This window comes from Saimiri boliviensis, chromosome 10, assembly GCF_048565385.1.
Source record: "Saimiri boliviensis isolate mSaiBol1 chromosome 10, mSaiBol1.pri, whole genome shotgun sequence".
In the NCBI taxonomy this organism is placed as follows: Eukaryota; Metazoa; Chordata; class Mammalia; order Primates; family Cebidae; genus Saimiri; species Saimiri boliviensis.
In genome coordinates, this window is record NC_133458.1 from 118079794 (window position 1) to 118098346 (window position 18553).

At 38.5% G+C, this 18553-nt stretch overlaps 1 protein-coding gene across 1 annotated transcript in view; it reads right to left on the reverse strand.

Moving 5' to 3' along the window:
• Positions 1-472: 472 nt before the first annotated feature.
• EPDR1 (ependymin related 1) overlaps positions 473-18553 on the reverse strand; it is a 30925-nt gene continuing 12844 nt past the window's right edge. Inside the window, 2 exon segments of the mRNA XM_003930750.4 lie at positions 473-2379; positions 3534-3742. Of these exon segments, the coding sequence (XP_003930799.1) occupies positions 2183-2379; positions 3534-3742 (406 nt within the window). The 3' untranslated portion in view covers positions 473-2182.

Sequence of the window (18553 nt, forward strand, 5' to 3'; positions counted from 1 at the left end):
AAAGGCATTAGTTAGCAGGCTAGGCCACCTGGAATGCAGCTGTGAAACTTCCCTGTCTGTGCAGACCAGACACCTGCATGGCTGGGCTTCACAATCCTCTGGGACTCCAGGAACCTGCATGGGTACTGCAGGGAGCAGGTGCTTAGTACTGGCTTGTGATTGGCTGACCAAGTGAATGAGTGAATGAATGAACACAGGATGGCTTCTAGAAAAAAAAAGACCAGGGCAAGGACAGAAGGTGCGAAGATCCTATAACGGCCCACAATGTTAAAAGCCCGGAGCTGGGTGGTGGCTGAGGGGGTGGAGAAGAGACAGGAGCTTTAAGAGCTATTCTGATGGGACTCGAGATACTGACTGCCAGTGGGGAATGGGTCAAGAATGACTTGGAAGCTTCCGGCCTTGGCAATTGGAAACTGGAGTTTAGGGAAGGAAAAGGGGAGAGGAGAGCAGGCTTTTGAGACAGGATAACAAGTTTGGTTTTGTCACATGAAGCACTTTATTTATTTATTAGAGCATGGTTTTAACCCCCTTATAACCAAGATTATCCATATTTATTACAAAAGCAACAATATCAAAAAATGCTTTAAAATGCAATTAAATTTGTGTGAGTAGTAAGATTGTTTTCGTTTTAATATAGGTGTCACACATTTCTCCTGGTAACTATAAAAGATAAATGGGGAGATAAAACATAACAGTAGAAGAATCTAGAATAGTAAATTTTATTACTGAAAGTCTCTCCCTAGCGAACGACAAACCCAACCTCATTTAACACATAAGGAAACTAGGTAACAGAGAGGCTGACGTTCTTTACTCTACAAATACTTAGGGCACTAACCATGTGCCAGGCACTTGCTTGGTGCTAGGGATATAAAAGTAAACAGTACAAGGTACTCATACCCAAGGAGCTCACAGCCAAGATAATGGATGACAGTGTCCTGGAAGCAGAAACGATCACACAGCTTAATAATTATTCTGAGAAATGCATGCTCAAGATGCAAGGTGCAACTCATTCAGGCTTCGGAGCCGCTCTTGTGAATGAGCTGACCTGGAAGGAGATGCCGAAGTCAGATACACACAGAGGTTGTGAAGCAGTGTCCTAGAAAGGCCAAAGTGAGGGCAAGCCCAGTGCATTTAATGACTGAAGGAGTGCGAGCACAAGGGAATTATAGTCCTGGGTTTAGGAGACAATAGTCTCCTGATGCCCAGTTCAGTGCTGTTTTAGAATACTGGCTGTGTACAGACAAGTCTGTGAAGATTCAACGCATACATCAATACTCTTGCATAGAAAAGAAAGAAGCATACATGGCTCGCATTTTACCAGTGTAGACATTAGGATTCTGTAAACCAGGCGTCCCCAAACTACGGCCCTCGGGCTGCATGCGGCCCCCTGAGGCCATTTATCCGGCCCCCTGCCGCACTTCAGGAAGGGGCACCTCTTTCATTGGTGGTCAGTGAGAGGAGCACAGTATGTGGCGGCCCTCCAATGGTCTGAGGGACAGTGAACTGGCCCCCTGTGTAAAAAGTTTGAGGATGCCTGCTCTAAACCATCTTGCTTAAAATGTTTCTTTAGAGGAATAACTCCTTCCTATTTCAGCCTGTCATTTCCTTCCAAATGTTTATATCAATTAGGTCATGCCATAAAATTCTTAAGTCTGGAAGGGAGTTAAGGTATCATTTTCTTGGCAACCAAGGGGGTGCTGGGGCAGGGTGGGGTGGGGGTCAGTGGGAGCAGTGCCCACCCTGGTGCAGCAATAAAGGGGCGTTCTCTGCAGGGAATTTAAGAATTAATAATAAAATTGACTGAAATAACTCTGCTTTTTATTATCACCACCAAATCTGAACAATGTCAATAATAAATACTCTCTGCCAAAGCAAACTGTTCTTACTGACCCCTTCACGTGTATATACCTGTACACACAGAAAACCAGCCCCAAACAGGCATTAGGAATAACCTAGCCATCTGGTCAGCTCATTCAGCCAAACCCTCACCATTCAATTTTCTTCTGTAAACATAGCTTAAGAAATCAAAATCGGACATGTCAAAAACCTCACATCAGTGTGCATCTTCCTAAAATTACATTTCTCTCCAGTTAGGATTCTCATCTTGACTAGTCTCATATCCATCTCCAGCTGGGGCCGCAGGCGGCTGACATCCGACGCTGCCCCTTCCCTATGCACAGGCTCACCAGGAGCAGTCTTCACTCATCTTCTCCAGTTGGGCCATCTGGCATGTGCTTGGAGGCGTAAACACTGAGGGGTCTTTAATGCCCAGCTGGATGTCAAAAAACCTCGTAGACAATATTACACTGTAGTTTTTGGTAAAGGTTTCCTGGACAGGGTAGCAATCCTTGACTGTATAGATGCCAATCCAGGTTTCATCTATAAGAGGAAAATAGTTGACTTTTTAATAAAGACATAGGCAAAAAGTTCATATTTTTCTTACTGCGGTAAATGTACATAACATAAACTTTACTATTTTACCATTTCTACATGTTTGGTGGCCTTGAGCACATTCACGTTTGTTGAACAACCATCAGCACCATCCATCTCCAGAATTTTTTTCATCTTCCCAAATTGAAACTCTGACTCCATTAAACACTAACTTCCCATTCCTCCTCTCCCAACTCCTGAATACCACTATTCGATTTTCTGTCTGTATGAATTTGAAGACTCTGTATAACTTACGTAAGTGGAATCATACAGTGGAATCAAACAAAACTATTGTTTTCTGCCTGCATTGCTTCTCTTAACATAATGTCCTCCAGGTTAGTCAGGATGTAGCACGCACTGGTGTTTCCTTCCTTTTTAAGGCTGAATAATATTCCATTGTTTGAATATACCACATTTTGTTTATCCATTTATCTGCTGATGAACATTTGGGTTTCTACCTTTCAGTGATTGTGAATGCTGCTGCTGTAAACATGGGTGTACAGATATCTGAGTCCCTGCATTCAATTCTTTGGAGCATATACACAGAAGCGGAGTTGCCAGGTCATATGGCAGTTTTATCTTTAATTTTTTGAGAAACCACCGTACCATGTTCCACAGCATGCCTGCCTGTGTGGTTAAAACTGTCTTGGGATAGGCATGTATCAGCAGCAGGACAGAGAATGGTTTCACACAGAAGCAGGCTGGTTTGCCCACTCAGCAAGATGGGAGTAGATTTGACCTCTGCCACTTTAGGGAGTCGGGGAAAGAAAAGGAGGTGCTTGATTCAAATGTGTGCCTTAGACAAATGCCTGCCATGTCTCAGGCCTCGGGGTGACCATAAGACGTCAAAATCAAGGCTAAGTCCACAGGAACCAAAGTGGTGGAGAGGTACAGGTGGCACTAGAAGGCTGAGGTGTTTCAAATATGATGCTTAGATCCCATTGCCACATAATGAACAAAGTAACATGCAGACCTAACTGGGGGCTTTAAAAAATTTTTGATAGAGCTGATATTTCCCTAAAAACTACCTTCCTTAAAGGACTTAAACCTTTGTACCCATCATTGCATTCTGAATACAATGCTTAGTTCCTTAGAGCCCTTACAGGATCTAGCTGACTTTCTGTCTGACCACTCCTGGACTGTGATCTGCTCTTGGGGTCCCCCGATGGAGTACTGGTCTTCAAAGGTGGAATTCTGAGGAATGTCAAGAGGATCCCAGGGCTCTGTCAGAGTCATCTTCGAGCACTGCTTAGTGGCTTGCTCAATCTGAAACATCACTCCATCCTTATACAGCAAAATATATTCAAATAATCTGAAACACAGAAAGAAAATAGTTTAGGACTTCATGTTGCAATCATCGTGCCTTTTAACAGCACAAAGACCCTGATAGATATTACTTTTAAAGTAGAAAGAAATTACTTGCTAGGCAATCACTTAACATTTATGAACACATGAGACAAACTGAATATGAAATAATTAAAATTCAGAGGCCAGGCTGAGCATGATGGCTCATGCCTGTAATCCCAGCACTTTGGGAGGCTGAGGAGGGAGTATGATTTGAGCCCAGAAGTTTGAGACCAGCCTGGGCAACATAGTGAGAGTCCAGTCTCTAGAAAAAAATTTAAAAAATTAGCCGGGCATGGTGGTGTACAACTGTAGTCCCAGCTACTTAGGAGGCTGAGGTAAAAGAATCACTTGAGCCTGGGAGGTCAAAGCTGCAGTGAGCCATGATTATGCCACTGCACTACATGTGGCCTGGATGATACCCTGTCCCCCACCAAAAAAAAAAAAAAAAAAAAAAAAAAGAGGTCAAAAGTGTATATTCACTGGACAGATTTTGACTGAGGACCTAGTATGTGCCAAACCCTGTGCTTAGGATGCAAACATGGGGAAGACGTGGCCCTGGCTGAACAGCTGGTTTGTGACTTTTTTTTTTCTTTTGAATTTTTATTTATTTATTTTATTGTACTTTAAGTTCTGGCGTACATGTTCAGAACATGCAGGTTTGTTAAATAGCTATACACGTGCCATGTGGGGGGCTGCATGCATCACTCCGTCATCTACATTAGATATTTCTCCTAATGCTATCCCTCCCCTAGCCCCCCACCTCCCAACAGTCCCCGGTGTGTGATGTTCCCCTCCCTGTGTCCATGTGTTCTCATTGTTTAGCCACAGGGACATAGGGGCACTTTCGTTTGGTGCAGTTTTTCTTGCAGCACTCAGTCAAGGAATTATGGGGGTATACTGAATACAGGACAAGAACGCACTGAGGACTGCATGCCTTGTGCCTGTGCTTCACTGCCTTCACTGCCGAGCAGTTATGAGTAAGGGGCTTTGATGCACATAGCTGATCCAGTAAGGGTGCAGCCCATATACCCTGTGCGGGGTGGAGATGAGCCAGGACAAAAACTGAGGCGACCTCAGAGCAAATGGCTCCCTCAGCTGAGTTTGTCTCCATGCTCTTGGCCTCCTCTCATGACCATCTGCTCACCCTTCCTGGGGAGTGACAGGGAGATGTTCCAAGGCTGAGCCCAGGGATCACCAACCATGCAGTGTGGGCATCAGTCCAATCTCTTCCTTAAAGCTGAGACATCTTGGTGTTGGGGGAAGCCTGCTATGTTTCTATGCATTTCACTGTCAATCCAAAACTCAGGCCACAGCTGCTTAAGCAAAGTGGGTCTTGCAGCTCTGACCTCAGAAAGTGACATCTGCAACATTTGAGGGCTGAAGAGCCTAGAAAGGTGGCTTTTCATCAGTGAATAAAAATAGCCAACAAATTATCTGTGGTTTGTGAGACCCAATGCACTAGAGGAGCCCTCAGGAAGGACGTGTGCTCTTCATCTCAAGTCTGAGCTTAAAAAGTATTTCTTTCAGAAAAAAAATGTCATAAGTGGTTACTGTCTTTATAGTCAAAACACAGTTGTGCGTCACTTCACGATAGGGTTGTGTTCTGAGAAATGCATCATTAGGCCGTTTCATCACTGCACGAACATCATAGAGTGCCCTTACATAAACCAGGAGGGTACAGCCTACTATAACCAGGGCTACATGGTATAACCTATTGCTCCTGAGGTAAAAAAACCTGTACCACATGTGACTGCGTTAAATACTGGAGGCAACTGTAAGGCAATGTAAGCTATTGTTTATCTAAACAGCGAAAAGGTGCTGTAAAAATATGGGATAAAAGATAAAAAATGGTACGCATGTATAAGGTACTTGCAAAGGAGTTTGCAGGACTGGAAGTTGCTCCGGATAGGTGAGTGAGTGGCAAGAGAATGTGAAGGCCCAGGACATCACTATACACTACTGCAGATTTTATAAAAATTGTACACTTAGGCTGCACTAGATTTAAAAATATTTTCCTTTCTTCAGTAATACATTAATTTTAGCTTCCTGTAACTTTTTAACTTTATATACATTTCGATTTTTTTAATCTTTTTGACTCTTCCATAGTAACACAGCTTAAAACGCACATTGCCCAACTATACAAAAGATTTGGTTGCTTTATGTCCTTATTCGATAAGCTTTTTTTCTATTTTAGAATTTATTTTATTCTTAAAAAACATTTGTGTTAAAAACTAAGACACAAGCACAAATAAGCTAGGCCTACACAGGGTTAGGATCATCAGCGTCACCCTCTCTCACTTCCACATCTTTTCCCATTGGAAGGCCTTCAGGGCCAGTAACATGCATGGAGCTGTCATCTCCTATGATAATAATGTTTTCTTCTGGATACCTCCTGAAGGATCTCCCTGAGGCAGTTTCACAGTTACCTTTTATATAAGTGGGAGCACACTCTAAAATAACGATAAAATTACAGTATTTACATACATGTGGCTAACAAACATGAAAGAAAGCTCAACATCACTGATCATTAGCGAAATGTACATCAAAATCACAAAGAGATACCATCTCATCCCAGTGAGAATGGCTATTATTAAAAGGTCAAAAAACAACAGATGCTGGTGAGATTGTGAAGAAAAAGGAACACTTTTACACTGTTGATGGGAGTATAAATTAGTTCAACCATTGTAGAAGACAGTGTGGCAATTCCTCAAAGACCTAGAACCAGAAATACCGTTGACTCAGCAATCCCATTATTGCGTATATATATTCCAAGGAATATAAATCATTCTATTCTAAATAAACATTCATGCCTATGTTCATTGCAGCACTATTCACAATAGCAAAGACATGGAATCAACCTAAATGTCTACCAATGATAGACTGAAAATGTGGATAAAGAAAATGTGGTACATATACACCATGGAATGCTATGCAGCCATAAAAAGGAACAAGATCATGTCCTTTGCAGGGACATGGATGGAGTTGGAAGCCACTATTATCAGCAAACTCAGGCAGAAACAGAAAAGCAAATACCGTATGTTCTTTCTTATAAGTGGGAGCTAAATGATAAGAACACGTGGACATATGGGGGAACAACACACTGGGACCTGTCGGTGGAGCTTAGGGGGAGGGAGAGCATCAGGAAGAGTAGCTAATGGATGCTGGACTTAATACCTAGGTGATGGTATGATGTGCGCAGCAAAACACTATGGCACACATTCACCTGGGTAACAAATTTGCACATCTTGCACATGTACTTCTGACTTAAAATAAAATTTGAAGAAAAAAAAGCATAATATAGTAATTACTTATATGCTAGAATTGTATACAACTGGCAGCACGATAGGTTTGTTTACCTCATCATCACTTCAAACATGTGAGTAATGCGTTGTGCTACCACATACTATGGCTAGGAGGTCACTAGGCAATAGAATGTTTTCAGCTCCATTGTAATCTCATGGGACCGCCACTGTATATGTGATCCTTCATTGACTGAAACGTCATTATGAATCATATCATTGTATTATTAACAGTCATATCCTTCAGGTTTCTATGAGATAGTATGAAAATATAAACATGACCTCATTTTACACATTTATATGTATCTTGCTTATTTCAGAGAAGATTTGAAATGGCTTACGAGGGTTAAAAAATAACCCAGATACATATCTTTAGAAGTGAGAATGAATATAGAAAGAAATGTAAGTGTGCATTGTATGAGATATTGCTCAAAAATAGAGCTAATTTTTTAATAATATGCATGCAGGGTCAACACAGAACTGTTAGCACTTTGAAAAAGTTTGGGGTTGGATTGTCACTGTTTTCTTTTAACCAACTAAATCACTGGCACAACAGAGCCTAAGCACTGACTGAAGAAACACAGGAACATTAACCCAACTCTTAGAGCATCATTCATTTGTAAATATGGGAATTGTGGTCCATACACAAATCCTGTTCTGTGATACTTTTAATGACAAGTGGGCCACCCCAAAAAACAAGTTGTCTTCATTGTTCTCCTCACCACTAGCAATATCTTGTGCCTACCCTAGTGCTAGGCATCTGGCCTACAAAGGCAATCCTAGCTTTTGCTGATATCCCAGTTGCATGCTTCTCAGACTGCAATGATTGTTCCCTGGAGAATATGCAGCCATGTGCAGGAGAGAGGGTTTCCTTCTGGAGACTATTGCCCTCATCCCCCAAATCCACAGGATCACAGAAGTGTCACTAATATAGTTTGGCTGTGTCCCCACCCAAATCTCGTTTTAAATTGTAGCTCCCATAATTCCCATGTGTAATGGGAGGGACCTGGTGGGGGGTAATTGAATCATGGGGACAGATCTTTCCCATGCTTTGCTCCTGGTAGTAAAGAAGTCTCATAAGATCTGATGGTTTTATAAATGGCAATTCCCCTGCATGACCTCTCTCTTGCCTGCCACAATGTAAGAAGTCCCTTTGCTCTTTCTTTGTCTTCTGCCATGATTGTGAGGCCTCCTCAGCTATGCTGAACTGTGAGTCCATTAAACCTCTTTCCTCTATAAATTACCCAGTCTCAAGTATTTCTTTATTAGCAGCATAAGAACAGACTAATACAGTCATCCTAGCCTCATATTTGTCATACATGCCATTCTAGCCTCATATTTGCTTCCCTCACCAGAGCTTACTAGACCAGAGATGAGACAATGAGATTATTTTCTCTGGACCTAAGCCATTGCAACTAAGGTCTAATAGTCAGCCTCTTACATGGGCTGGACTATGTCGATTTAGAAGCTTGAAGGAGGCTATTTTCCAACATGCAAACAGGATTAAAGAATGAAGCAGGGAAAAGCACTAGCAAACTGGGATTCCAACAGCTGTTCATTTCCACTTTTTCCTGAGATGCTTGGAGCATTCCCTACTTACAGAGTTACAATAAGCTTCCTTTGTTCTAATAAACCTTACTTTTTTGGCTTGCAGCTTTTTATGCTACTCAATTCTATCATTTCTGATACTGAGAACTCTATCAGAAATGATAAAATTGAGGACTCCAGCACTCTATGGAGAGCCCTGGGGAGCAGCTACCAGCACAGCTGTGCCGGGAAAGGCACGGCATGGCCCTGTGTGGGACCAAGGGCCACAGATGCCTGTTCAATCACATGCAACAGAAGGGCAGAGGAAAGCAGGGAGGGAACCCTCACAGCTTCACTGTTTCGCTGAGGCCTGATCTGCCCACATACAGAAGTAAAATTTAATGTTAAAATGAGACTTCTAGACCCAGAACAATCACTACAAAATGTTAACATTTGTTAAATCTGGGTGGTCTGAACACAGGTGTTTGTTTTGGTATTCTCTGCACTTTTCTATCTTTTCAAAATATTTCCTTTTTAAAAAGTAGGTTTCATCTGATATTGAGGTTATGCTGACTGTACCTTAAGTAAAACTGAAAATAATAATTTAATGAAAAACAAAATAGAATATGCAATTCATTTGTTTTCAAAATCCCATGTGGATATAAATGCTAGTACTGCTCTACGACAAAGTTTAGAAAAGAAGATTTTAATGATCCTGTAGTGGTGTGTCTGTTTATGTTAACAGATTACCATTTAGGACACTAAGTCTCTCCACCACAAATAGAATTCAGGGCCTGCAGCCTGACAGGGACCAAAGGTCAAAATACAGAGACTAGCCACGATTGAGATGAGTAATCAGAGTGGGGATGCTGTACGGGAATAACCCAAGAACCCAAGGGATTAATGGACTGAGAGGAACTGGATTCCGGGAGGTGAAATCAAAGCCTGGCTCTGCCATGGAGGCAATGTGAGATGAGAGGCACCAATGGCCTCCCCCGGGCACAGTAAAGCAAGGTGAAATGCGGGAATTGGTGTGCAGGACAGGGAGGCAGACCAGTCCAGGTCAACAATGCAGGCAAACTTCGCCTTCTTGCTGGCCAAGCACCAAGCAAAGCACAGTTCCCTGGGAGGGGCAGGCGAGTTCCCACAGAGACTCTGCTGCCGCTGAGCCTCAGCTGTGAGCAAGGTCAGGTTGGCTAGGCCCCGCCAAGGGGTCAGAAGGCCAAGCTCTCCAAGGCAACCACAACACACAGGACGGGCCAGCGGCCTGTTTTGCTTCTCACCATATGGGACAAAGGATTTTTGTTGCTTTTACTAAAAATCTCAGGCTACATTGACAATTTCCATTGTTTCCTCCAAATCCATTTCCCTAAAATGTAGGCTCTCTCTGTAATCACCGTGTTTTCTGAAACACTGAAAACCTAGGGAAGTTTTTCTTCTGAAAATAGTTTGTTTGTTTTTTTTTTTTTTTTCAGTAAAACAAATTCATGATCAGCATAAAAAAATTAAAGCAATCTAGAAATGGAAAGGAAAGCAAAAATTGCCCAGAAACTCTAACTTACAGAAATAATAGCTCTGTACATGTATCTGGATGTATAGTCTTCGAAATATATCTTTATGTACATATTAATTTTTATACTTAAATTTTTTATTTTTTAATTGTGGCAAGATACGCATGACAAAAATGTACCTCTTAGCCATTTTTAAATGTATAGTTCAGTAAGTTAAACATATTCACATTGTGGTACATCAGTCTCCAGAACTCTTGCAAAATTGAAACTCTATACCCATTAAACAATAATAACCCATTTCTCCCTCTTCCCAGTTTCTGGCAACCCCCGTTCTACTGCCCACCTCTGTGAGTTTGGCTACTCTACATACCTCATTAAGTGGAATCACACAATATTTGTTCTTTTCAGTTAATATAATATCTTCAAATTTATCTGTCTGTAGCATGTGTTGGCATTTCCTTTCTTTTTAAGGTTGAATAACATCCACTGTGTGTATATACCATAGGTTGAATGTATATACCATATTTCAATTATCCACCCATCCATTGATTGATTTCTGTGTGTTTCCTAACTTTTGGCTATTGTGAAAAATGCTGCTAAAAATATACGTGTATAAATATTGCATTGAGTTTTCAATATGTACTATATACATTTTATGCAAATGAGTGCATATTATGTATTTATTTTCCAACCATGCATTTTGAATTCAACAATTTGTCCCCGATAATCTTCTAAGTAAAAAGATCTATGAAATAATTTTTTCTAATTTTTATTATAAGTAAGCAGAACAGTTGAACTAGTACAAAACCACCGTTAGGTCTGCCTCCTAGGCTCAACAATTCACTACATTTTACTGTATTTTTTTCTATATTTCTAAGCATTTCCTTAAAACAAGAGCTTTTGCCATATGGTCACAATAGTATTATATCTTAGAAATAACAATTGATCCCCTGATATCTGCTCCATATTCAACTGGATCCCCAAACACATGTTAAAGCTGGTTTTTCGAATCAGAGCCTAATTAAAGTTCAAGCATGATATTTGGTTATGTCTCTATTAAAAATCTGGAGAAGTACTCTTACCTTTTTATTTTCCAACATGACAGTGACTCTTTGAAGAGTTCAGGTTTGCAGATATTCCACATTGTGGATTTCTTTGGCAGTTTCCTCATGGTGTCATTAAATTGCTCCTCTAGCTTTTGTCATTCTTATGAACTGGATATGGAGTCTAAAGGTTTTTTTCTATTTGAATTCCGAGATATTTGTAAACAACACATTATTGGTGAGGCTGTAGACTTTGGACTTTATCATATCTGAAGACAGGTGATGTACCTTCCCACTACTAATGCTGATAACTTTCATCACCAAGTTATATGGTGACTGCAGATATCTGGTATAAAAGTGTTTCCTTTTGCAATTGGCAAATAATTGATGAGTGATACTTAGTAAATATCCTGTTACCCAATAACTGTCACCTAATGGTTTTAGGTGAAACAATTTCCTGAATCAATTATTTCACTGGCAGTTGGTATCATAGAACCAGTGGTATAGTAAATGACATCCATCTATCTTAATCTATTGAGTACCACTCTGGACTCATGGTTTTATTTTTTATTCAATGTATGACAAACAATTAAAGTCAGAATTCCTTTTGATGCTAAAATTTGCCCAAGTTGATAAGAGGGAGCTCCTTCAAGTTGGTGTATGTGTTTTCTGCATTCTTCCTGACTTTTTATGACACAAGGTAACACAGGTTAATCTTGGACTTTCTCTGCCCCAGATCTGAAATCAGGCCTTTGTCTAAGAAATTCCAGTTACCCTTAGTGGGGAAACAATTTAGAAATTGACATCAAGGCACTAGATGTGCTCATTGCCATTGAGATGTCATTGCTTTGAATGCTTTTCAGTGGTCAGAGTTTTCAATTAAAAAAAAAAACTTATAAATGCATATGTATATTTTTCATTTAAATTAACATTATAGATTTATTTTTTCTTTTTTGTACATATCTTTTCTCTTAAAATGAAAATCATGCTTCCTAAAAACATTAACAAAAACATTTATTTGCTTATTCTATAATTTTGAAATAATAACTTCAAAACTATTATAAATAATTAAATTGCCAAGTGAAGTTTAAGATTTCATGGTAGTTCTTCTTATCCTTAGAATATAATTCCCTAGGAATGAGAGTCAGTGTTGTGTCAAAAATTTATTTAGAATAAGCCTGTTCTCTGTGTGGTTATGTTTCCAAATTGATATACCATTAGATTTATTTGTTTTAGTTTGTTCTCAATTCAGGGAATTTATACTTTTCCTCTTTGATTTAATTTTATTATTTAAATATTAAAATTTAATATTTCATATTTTAACATTTTCATATTTCAAAACTCAAAATGACATAAAAAGGTATACTGAGGCAAGTTCCCCTTCCATCCCTGTCTCCTCTTCCCCATTCCTCATGCTTTTTATAGTTAACACTTTTCTACTGCTTCCATTTTATTTTTCCTGCATGTCTGTCAAAAAATAAGCAAATTCATATGTGAATTCTTATTTCCTACTCTTCATTACAGAAAATGTAGCATGCTATATAGACCATTCTGCATCTCACTTTCTCCATTCTCCACAAATGCCTAGAGACTATCCTTATTTTTTTATGGCCATATAAGTTTACTATGTACAAATATCATCATTTATTTAGCCACTCTCCTACCAATAAACATTGAGTTGTTTCTATTCCTTTGATATTAACAAAAATAATGACCTGTGTTGTGCTGTTTTGGAGTTGTATGTTTAGGGTAAATTACTAGATGTGGAATTACCAAGTCAAAAGGTAAAAGCATTTGTGTTCTTGTTAAATATTACCAGATTTCTCTCCACAGGGTTGTACTATTTTGTATGCCTATCAACATAATATGACAGTGTCTTTTTTCTTTATACTCTTGCCAATAGAGCAAGTTGTCAATCATAAATTTGTGCTAACCTGAGGAGTAAGAAATGGTATCTATTAGGTTTTTGTTAAGAACATTTTTAGTAAGTATAACATTCATATGAGAGGTCTTTAAAAAGTTTATGGAAAATGTGTATTATGAAAAAACGATGCATGGATTCCAACTTTTTTTCACTGAAACAAAAGCACAAAACTTGTTATAACATGCCTAAACGGCATCTAGTTTGAGGCACTAAGAAGAATAAGACATCAGTTTGAAAAGAGCTCCTGTCAGAGCAACATGGATTCTGCTAAAATTGAAGCAAGAACAAATATTAAATTTATCATGGGGCTCAAGTGGCAGAATGGTAAAATCACTGATGTTTTCCAAAAAGTTTATGGGACAATGCTCCAAAGAAGTCAACAGTTACAAATAAATAACGCATTTTTAAAAAGTAGGGCTCAATATTTAAGATTAAGCCCACAGTGGCAGTTCATCCACATCAATTTGTGAGGAAAAAATAACCTGTTCATGCCCTAATTGTACAGGACTGACAGTTAACAGCAGAAGCAATAGCCAGCACCACAGACAGACACCTCAATTAGTTCACCTTATACAAGTCTGAATGAAAAATTAAAGTTGAGCAAGCTTTTCACTCCCAGGGGTGCTAAAACCATGTGGCCCAATCAGCTGCAGACAAGAGCAGACACTTCAATGGAAATTTTATACAAGTGGTCAAGACCCTGAAGCATTTCTTCTACGAATTGTAAAATGTGCTGAAACATGGCTTTACCGGTACAATTCTGAAGACAAAGCACAATAAAAGCAATGGCAACCAAGAGGTAGAAGTGGTCCCATCAAAGCAAAAGTAGACTTGTCAAGAGTAAAAGTTATGGCAAGTTCTTTTGGGTGCTCAAGGCATTTTGCCTGTTGACTTTCTGAAAAGCCAAAGAATGATAACATCTTCTTATTATGAGATTATTTTGAGAAAGTTAGCCAGAGCTTTAGCAGAAAAATGTTCAGGAAAGCTTCACCAGAGATCTTTCTCCACAATATCAATGTTTCTGCTCATTCCCCTCATCAAACAAGGGCAATTCCATGAGACTTTTTGATGGGAAATCATTAATCGTCCATTTGATAGTCCTGATGTAGCTCCTTATGACTTCTTTTTGTTTCCTAATCTTTAAAAATATGTAAAGGGCACCCATTTTTCTTCAGTTAATAGTGTAAAGAAGCCCACATTGACTTGGCTAAATTTCTAGGACCTCACTTTGTTAAGGATGGACTAAATGGCTGGTGTCTTCACTTACAAATGTGTATTGAACTTGATGGAGCTTATGTCAAGAAATAAATTTATATTTGTTATTTTTATCTTTAAATTCTGTTTTCCTATGAACTTGTAAAAGTCCCCTTGTACAATACGCTGCATGGATTTAAGGTGCGGAGCTTGATAAACTTTTTAAATTAACAATCTGGATATCTCCAGCCCAGATCAAAGATAAGGCACCTCAGAATCCTCTGATGTGCCCCCCTTAGTCACTCCCCTTTAAAAGAGCAGTGTAATTTTTTTTTTTATTTTTATTTTTTGAGACAGAGTTTCGCTCTTGTTACCCAGAGCTGGAGTGCAATGGCGTGATCTCGGCTCACCATAACCTCCGCCTCCTGGGTTCAGGCAATTCTCCTGCCTCAGCCTCCTGAGTAGCTGGGATTACAGGCACACGCCACCATGCCCAGCTAATTTTTTGTATTTTTAGTAGAGACGGGGTTTCACCATGTTGACCAGGATGGTCTCGATCTCTTGACCTCGTGATCCACCCGCCTTGGCCTTCCAAAGTGCTGGGATTACAGGCATGAGCCACTGGGCCCAGCCGAGCAGTGTAATTTTAATTCACTTCCTTTCATTATAGTTGGTGGAGTGTTCATATGTTAAACATCATATGATTTTATTTTTCCATAAACTGTTCATTTCTCTGCACATCAGTTTTTAATTTTTCTCTTCTCTATTTTCTATAGATCATTAATTAATTAGCCTTTTGTACTTGATATAAATTGCCTCTATTTTCCCCTGCCATTTGTTGGTTTTATTTAAATTTTTTCTACAATGAAAAGGATTTTTCGGTTGTAAAAGGCAAATTCCTTTTACAGTTTCTGGATTTGTTGTATTTAGAAAGTTTCCTACTCTCAGATTATAAAGGAATGCATCATGTTTTCTGTTATAACTGTGTGATTTTATTTTGTTTGTTAGATTTTTAATCTGTTGGCAGTTTATTTTTATGTATGGTGTGAGATATGGATTCATTTTATCTTTTCTCAGCTGTTTCAACACCATTGATTACTAAGTCCATCTTTTCCCCAATGATTTGAGATGCCACCCTTATCGTATACCTAATTTCCAGTTGTATGTGCATCTATTTCAAGACTCTATTTTATTCCACTGAATTGCCTATTTACACAACAGTGTCACACTTTTTAAATACAGAGACTTACTAGTGTGTTTCAACATTTGGTCAAATTTACTGGTCCTCCTATTGTGTCCTTCTTTTCCAAGGTTTTCCTATGTTCCAGCTTTTTAATTTTTCCATATGAAATTTAGAATCAACTTAACAAAAAAAAAAAACTCCCACTTTTTTGCATTTGTTGTAACTGAGTTAAATCTGTGTATTAACATGGCAATTGATGTCTTTATGATGTTGAATCATCCTATCATTCCAAAAAAGAACTGTTTAAATTTTTTCCTATACAAGTTTTGAACATTTCCTTGAAATTTGTTTCTAAGTAGTTGATCTTTTATTGTCACTGTTGCTGTTTTAAATGGCACTTCTCTTACACTATCATTCTAGCAAGGTTATTGTTTGCATATATGAAGGCTATTAATTATTCATGTTAATTTTATATATAGCCACCTTACTTTTATTGTCTGAATTAGTTTTATGTTCAGGTCTTTTGTGTCTTCCAGGTGTACTATATCCGTATCATTGATAGAGAGGATTTTCAATTTCTTCTTTTCTAATCCCTTACCACTAATTGCATTGTCTTCTCTGATTATACTGGTCAGTAAATTCAACACAATACTAAATATAATGGAGATAATGAGCATCCTTACCTTCTTCCTGAGTTTAGCGGAAAAAGGGCTATGGTTTCAAGTAAATTAAGAACTACACAGATTATACTGTGTTAAAGAAGCATCCATCAGTTCCTACTGAATCTATTGTATCAGGAATATTTGTTGAATTTTATCAACTGCTTTTCTGCCAGACTAAGGCTATAATCACATGATTATTTTTGTAGATGTTTAGGGTTTTTTTAAAACGGACCCATCTTTGTATTCCTGGAATAAACCTCCTTGATTACAATGTATTACTTTTTTAAATGTGCTGTTGGACATAGTCTGCTATTAAGGAATTTTTTATCACTTATTATTTTTCATCACAACTCATGTCCACTTAGATTACTTCTACAGTTTTGTTAATATTAATGATACTGAACATGAATTGGAGATAAAAATTTTTGCCTTTCTGTGTTTATAGCCCCATGAACAATTTATAGAATGGGATCATTTGATCAAAGGAAATTTTCATTTCATATTTTATGAGATACTACTAACTGTTCCACTTCTCCACCTCCATCCAATAAAAACACTGGAATTTTTAACTTCATTAATTTCTCTGCATTAGAAATGATACTAAAAGTTTACCCTACTAGGAGCAGGAAAAAAACTTTCTAGTTTTCTTATTTCAGAATAAGGTTTACAGACAATGTAAAAGATTAAGAAGGTTAGGTCAGAGACTCAAGGTTCCCAGTTTACTATTGATGAGCTGTATGATCACAAATGTCATCTCTTTTGTTCTCATACGGAAAAGGAGACAAAAATTGGAAACTTATGACAGTCTTATGAAGATAATTTGAGATAATAGATATAAAATTATTATATAAATGCAAGGCATCATAAACATGACAGGAAAATCTCATATTTGTGTTTATTGTCATCAGTTAACATTTAATAGAGAAACAAATAATTTCACATGTACACATATGAATTGCTACACTATGTAACAAAGAAGGGCTAATTCATCCAGATGGGATAGAGAGATGAAGGACAGAACATTCTGAGTACTATGGTGGACCTCTTCCTGAAAGATCCAGCAGACATTTGCACCCCTTCTTCCTTGTGTGTCTCTCAATATGGAGGTTGAGAAAATTACATTGAATAGTCCCTCAACCTCCATGGAGGATTGGACCTCCAAAATCTACAATGCTCAAGTCCTTTAGATAAAATGGTTTAGTATTTGCATATAACCTATGTGTATTCTCTTATATACTGTAAATTATTTCTAGACTATTTATGCAATATTAATGCTATATTAATAGTGATTATACTCTATGTTTTTTATTTGTATTATTTTTATTGTCATATTTAAATTTTTTTTTTAAAGACAGATTCTCTGTCACCCAGGCTGGAGTGCAATGGCATGATTTTGGCTCACTGCAACTACTGCCCCTTAGGCTCAAGTGATCTTCTGGCCTTAGCCTTCAAAGTAGCTGGGAGCACAGGCACATGCCACCACACCTGGCCATTTGTTATATTTTTTGTAGAGATGGAGTTTTGCCATATTGCCCAGGCTGGTCTTAAACTCCTGGCCTTGAGCAATCCTATCACATCAGCCCCACAAGGTGTTGGTATTATAAGCATGATTTACCATACCTGGCCATTTTTAACTTTTTAAAAGAATATTTTCCATCTGCACTTGGTGGAATCCATGGATATGGAGGGTTGACTGTACTTACTTTCTTAGTCTCCCTTAGAGCTAAAGTATCTGGTTCTGGGTTTGAAGATCTAAAGAAAATTCTGTAATGAGAGAGAATCCTCTGGAGACTTCTCCTCTCTCAAAGGAAAAAGAAAAGAAAAAAAAAAAAAAAAAAAAAAAAAGAGGAGCGGCCCTGTTCTAGGGAAGCTAGTTTCCTCACTTCCTGTCTTTGATTGTAGTTGGGAGAGGACATAATGCTTGGAGCAGAGGCAGCCTTCTTGAAACCATGAGGCAACAAGTCAACATGCAGTGTGGCAACTATGAGCCGTCATGCTAAGAATGGCAGAGTAAGTGGATGCAGATAAGCCTGGGGCCTTGATGAAACTGTTGGATCAGACCTAACAACATGTATCCCAAGAATTCTGGAGTAAACAACAAACATTCCTATAATTTAGCATTTGCTAGTTAGATTTTCTGACACGTATAACTCTAAATATCCTCAACGAAATGAATAAAAATCACTCCTTTACAAATAACATCTACTCAATTCCTTACAACAACTCTGAGAGCCTTCTCTCTCAGAATGAGCAGGGCCTAATGATTTGACTAATCCTAGAACCTGAAATACCAGAGGCTGGCCTGGGTGTAGGTGAACCTGACCAGCTGCTTCCTTAACAGTCAAGAGACAAGTGTTTTTTGGTCACAATTTGAAATAGTCAGGAAAAAAAACAGAACACATCCAAAGCAGAGGTTATAGATTGGCAAATTCA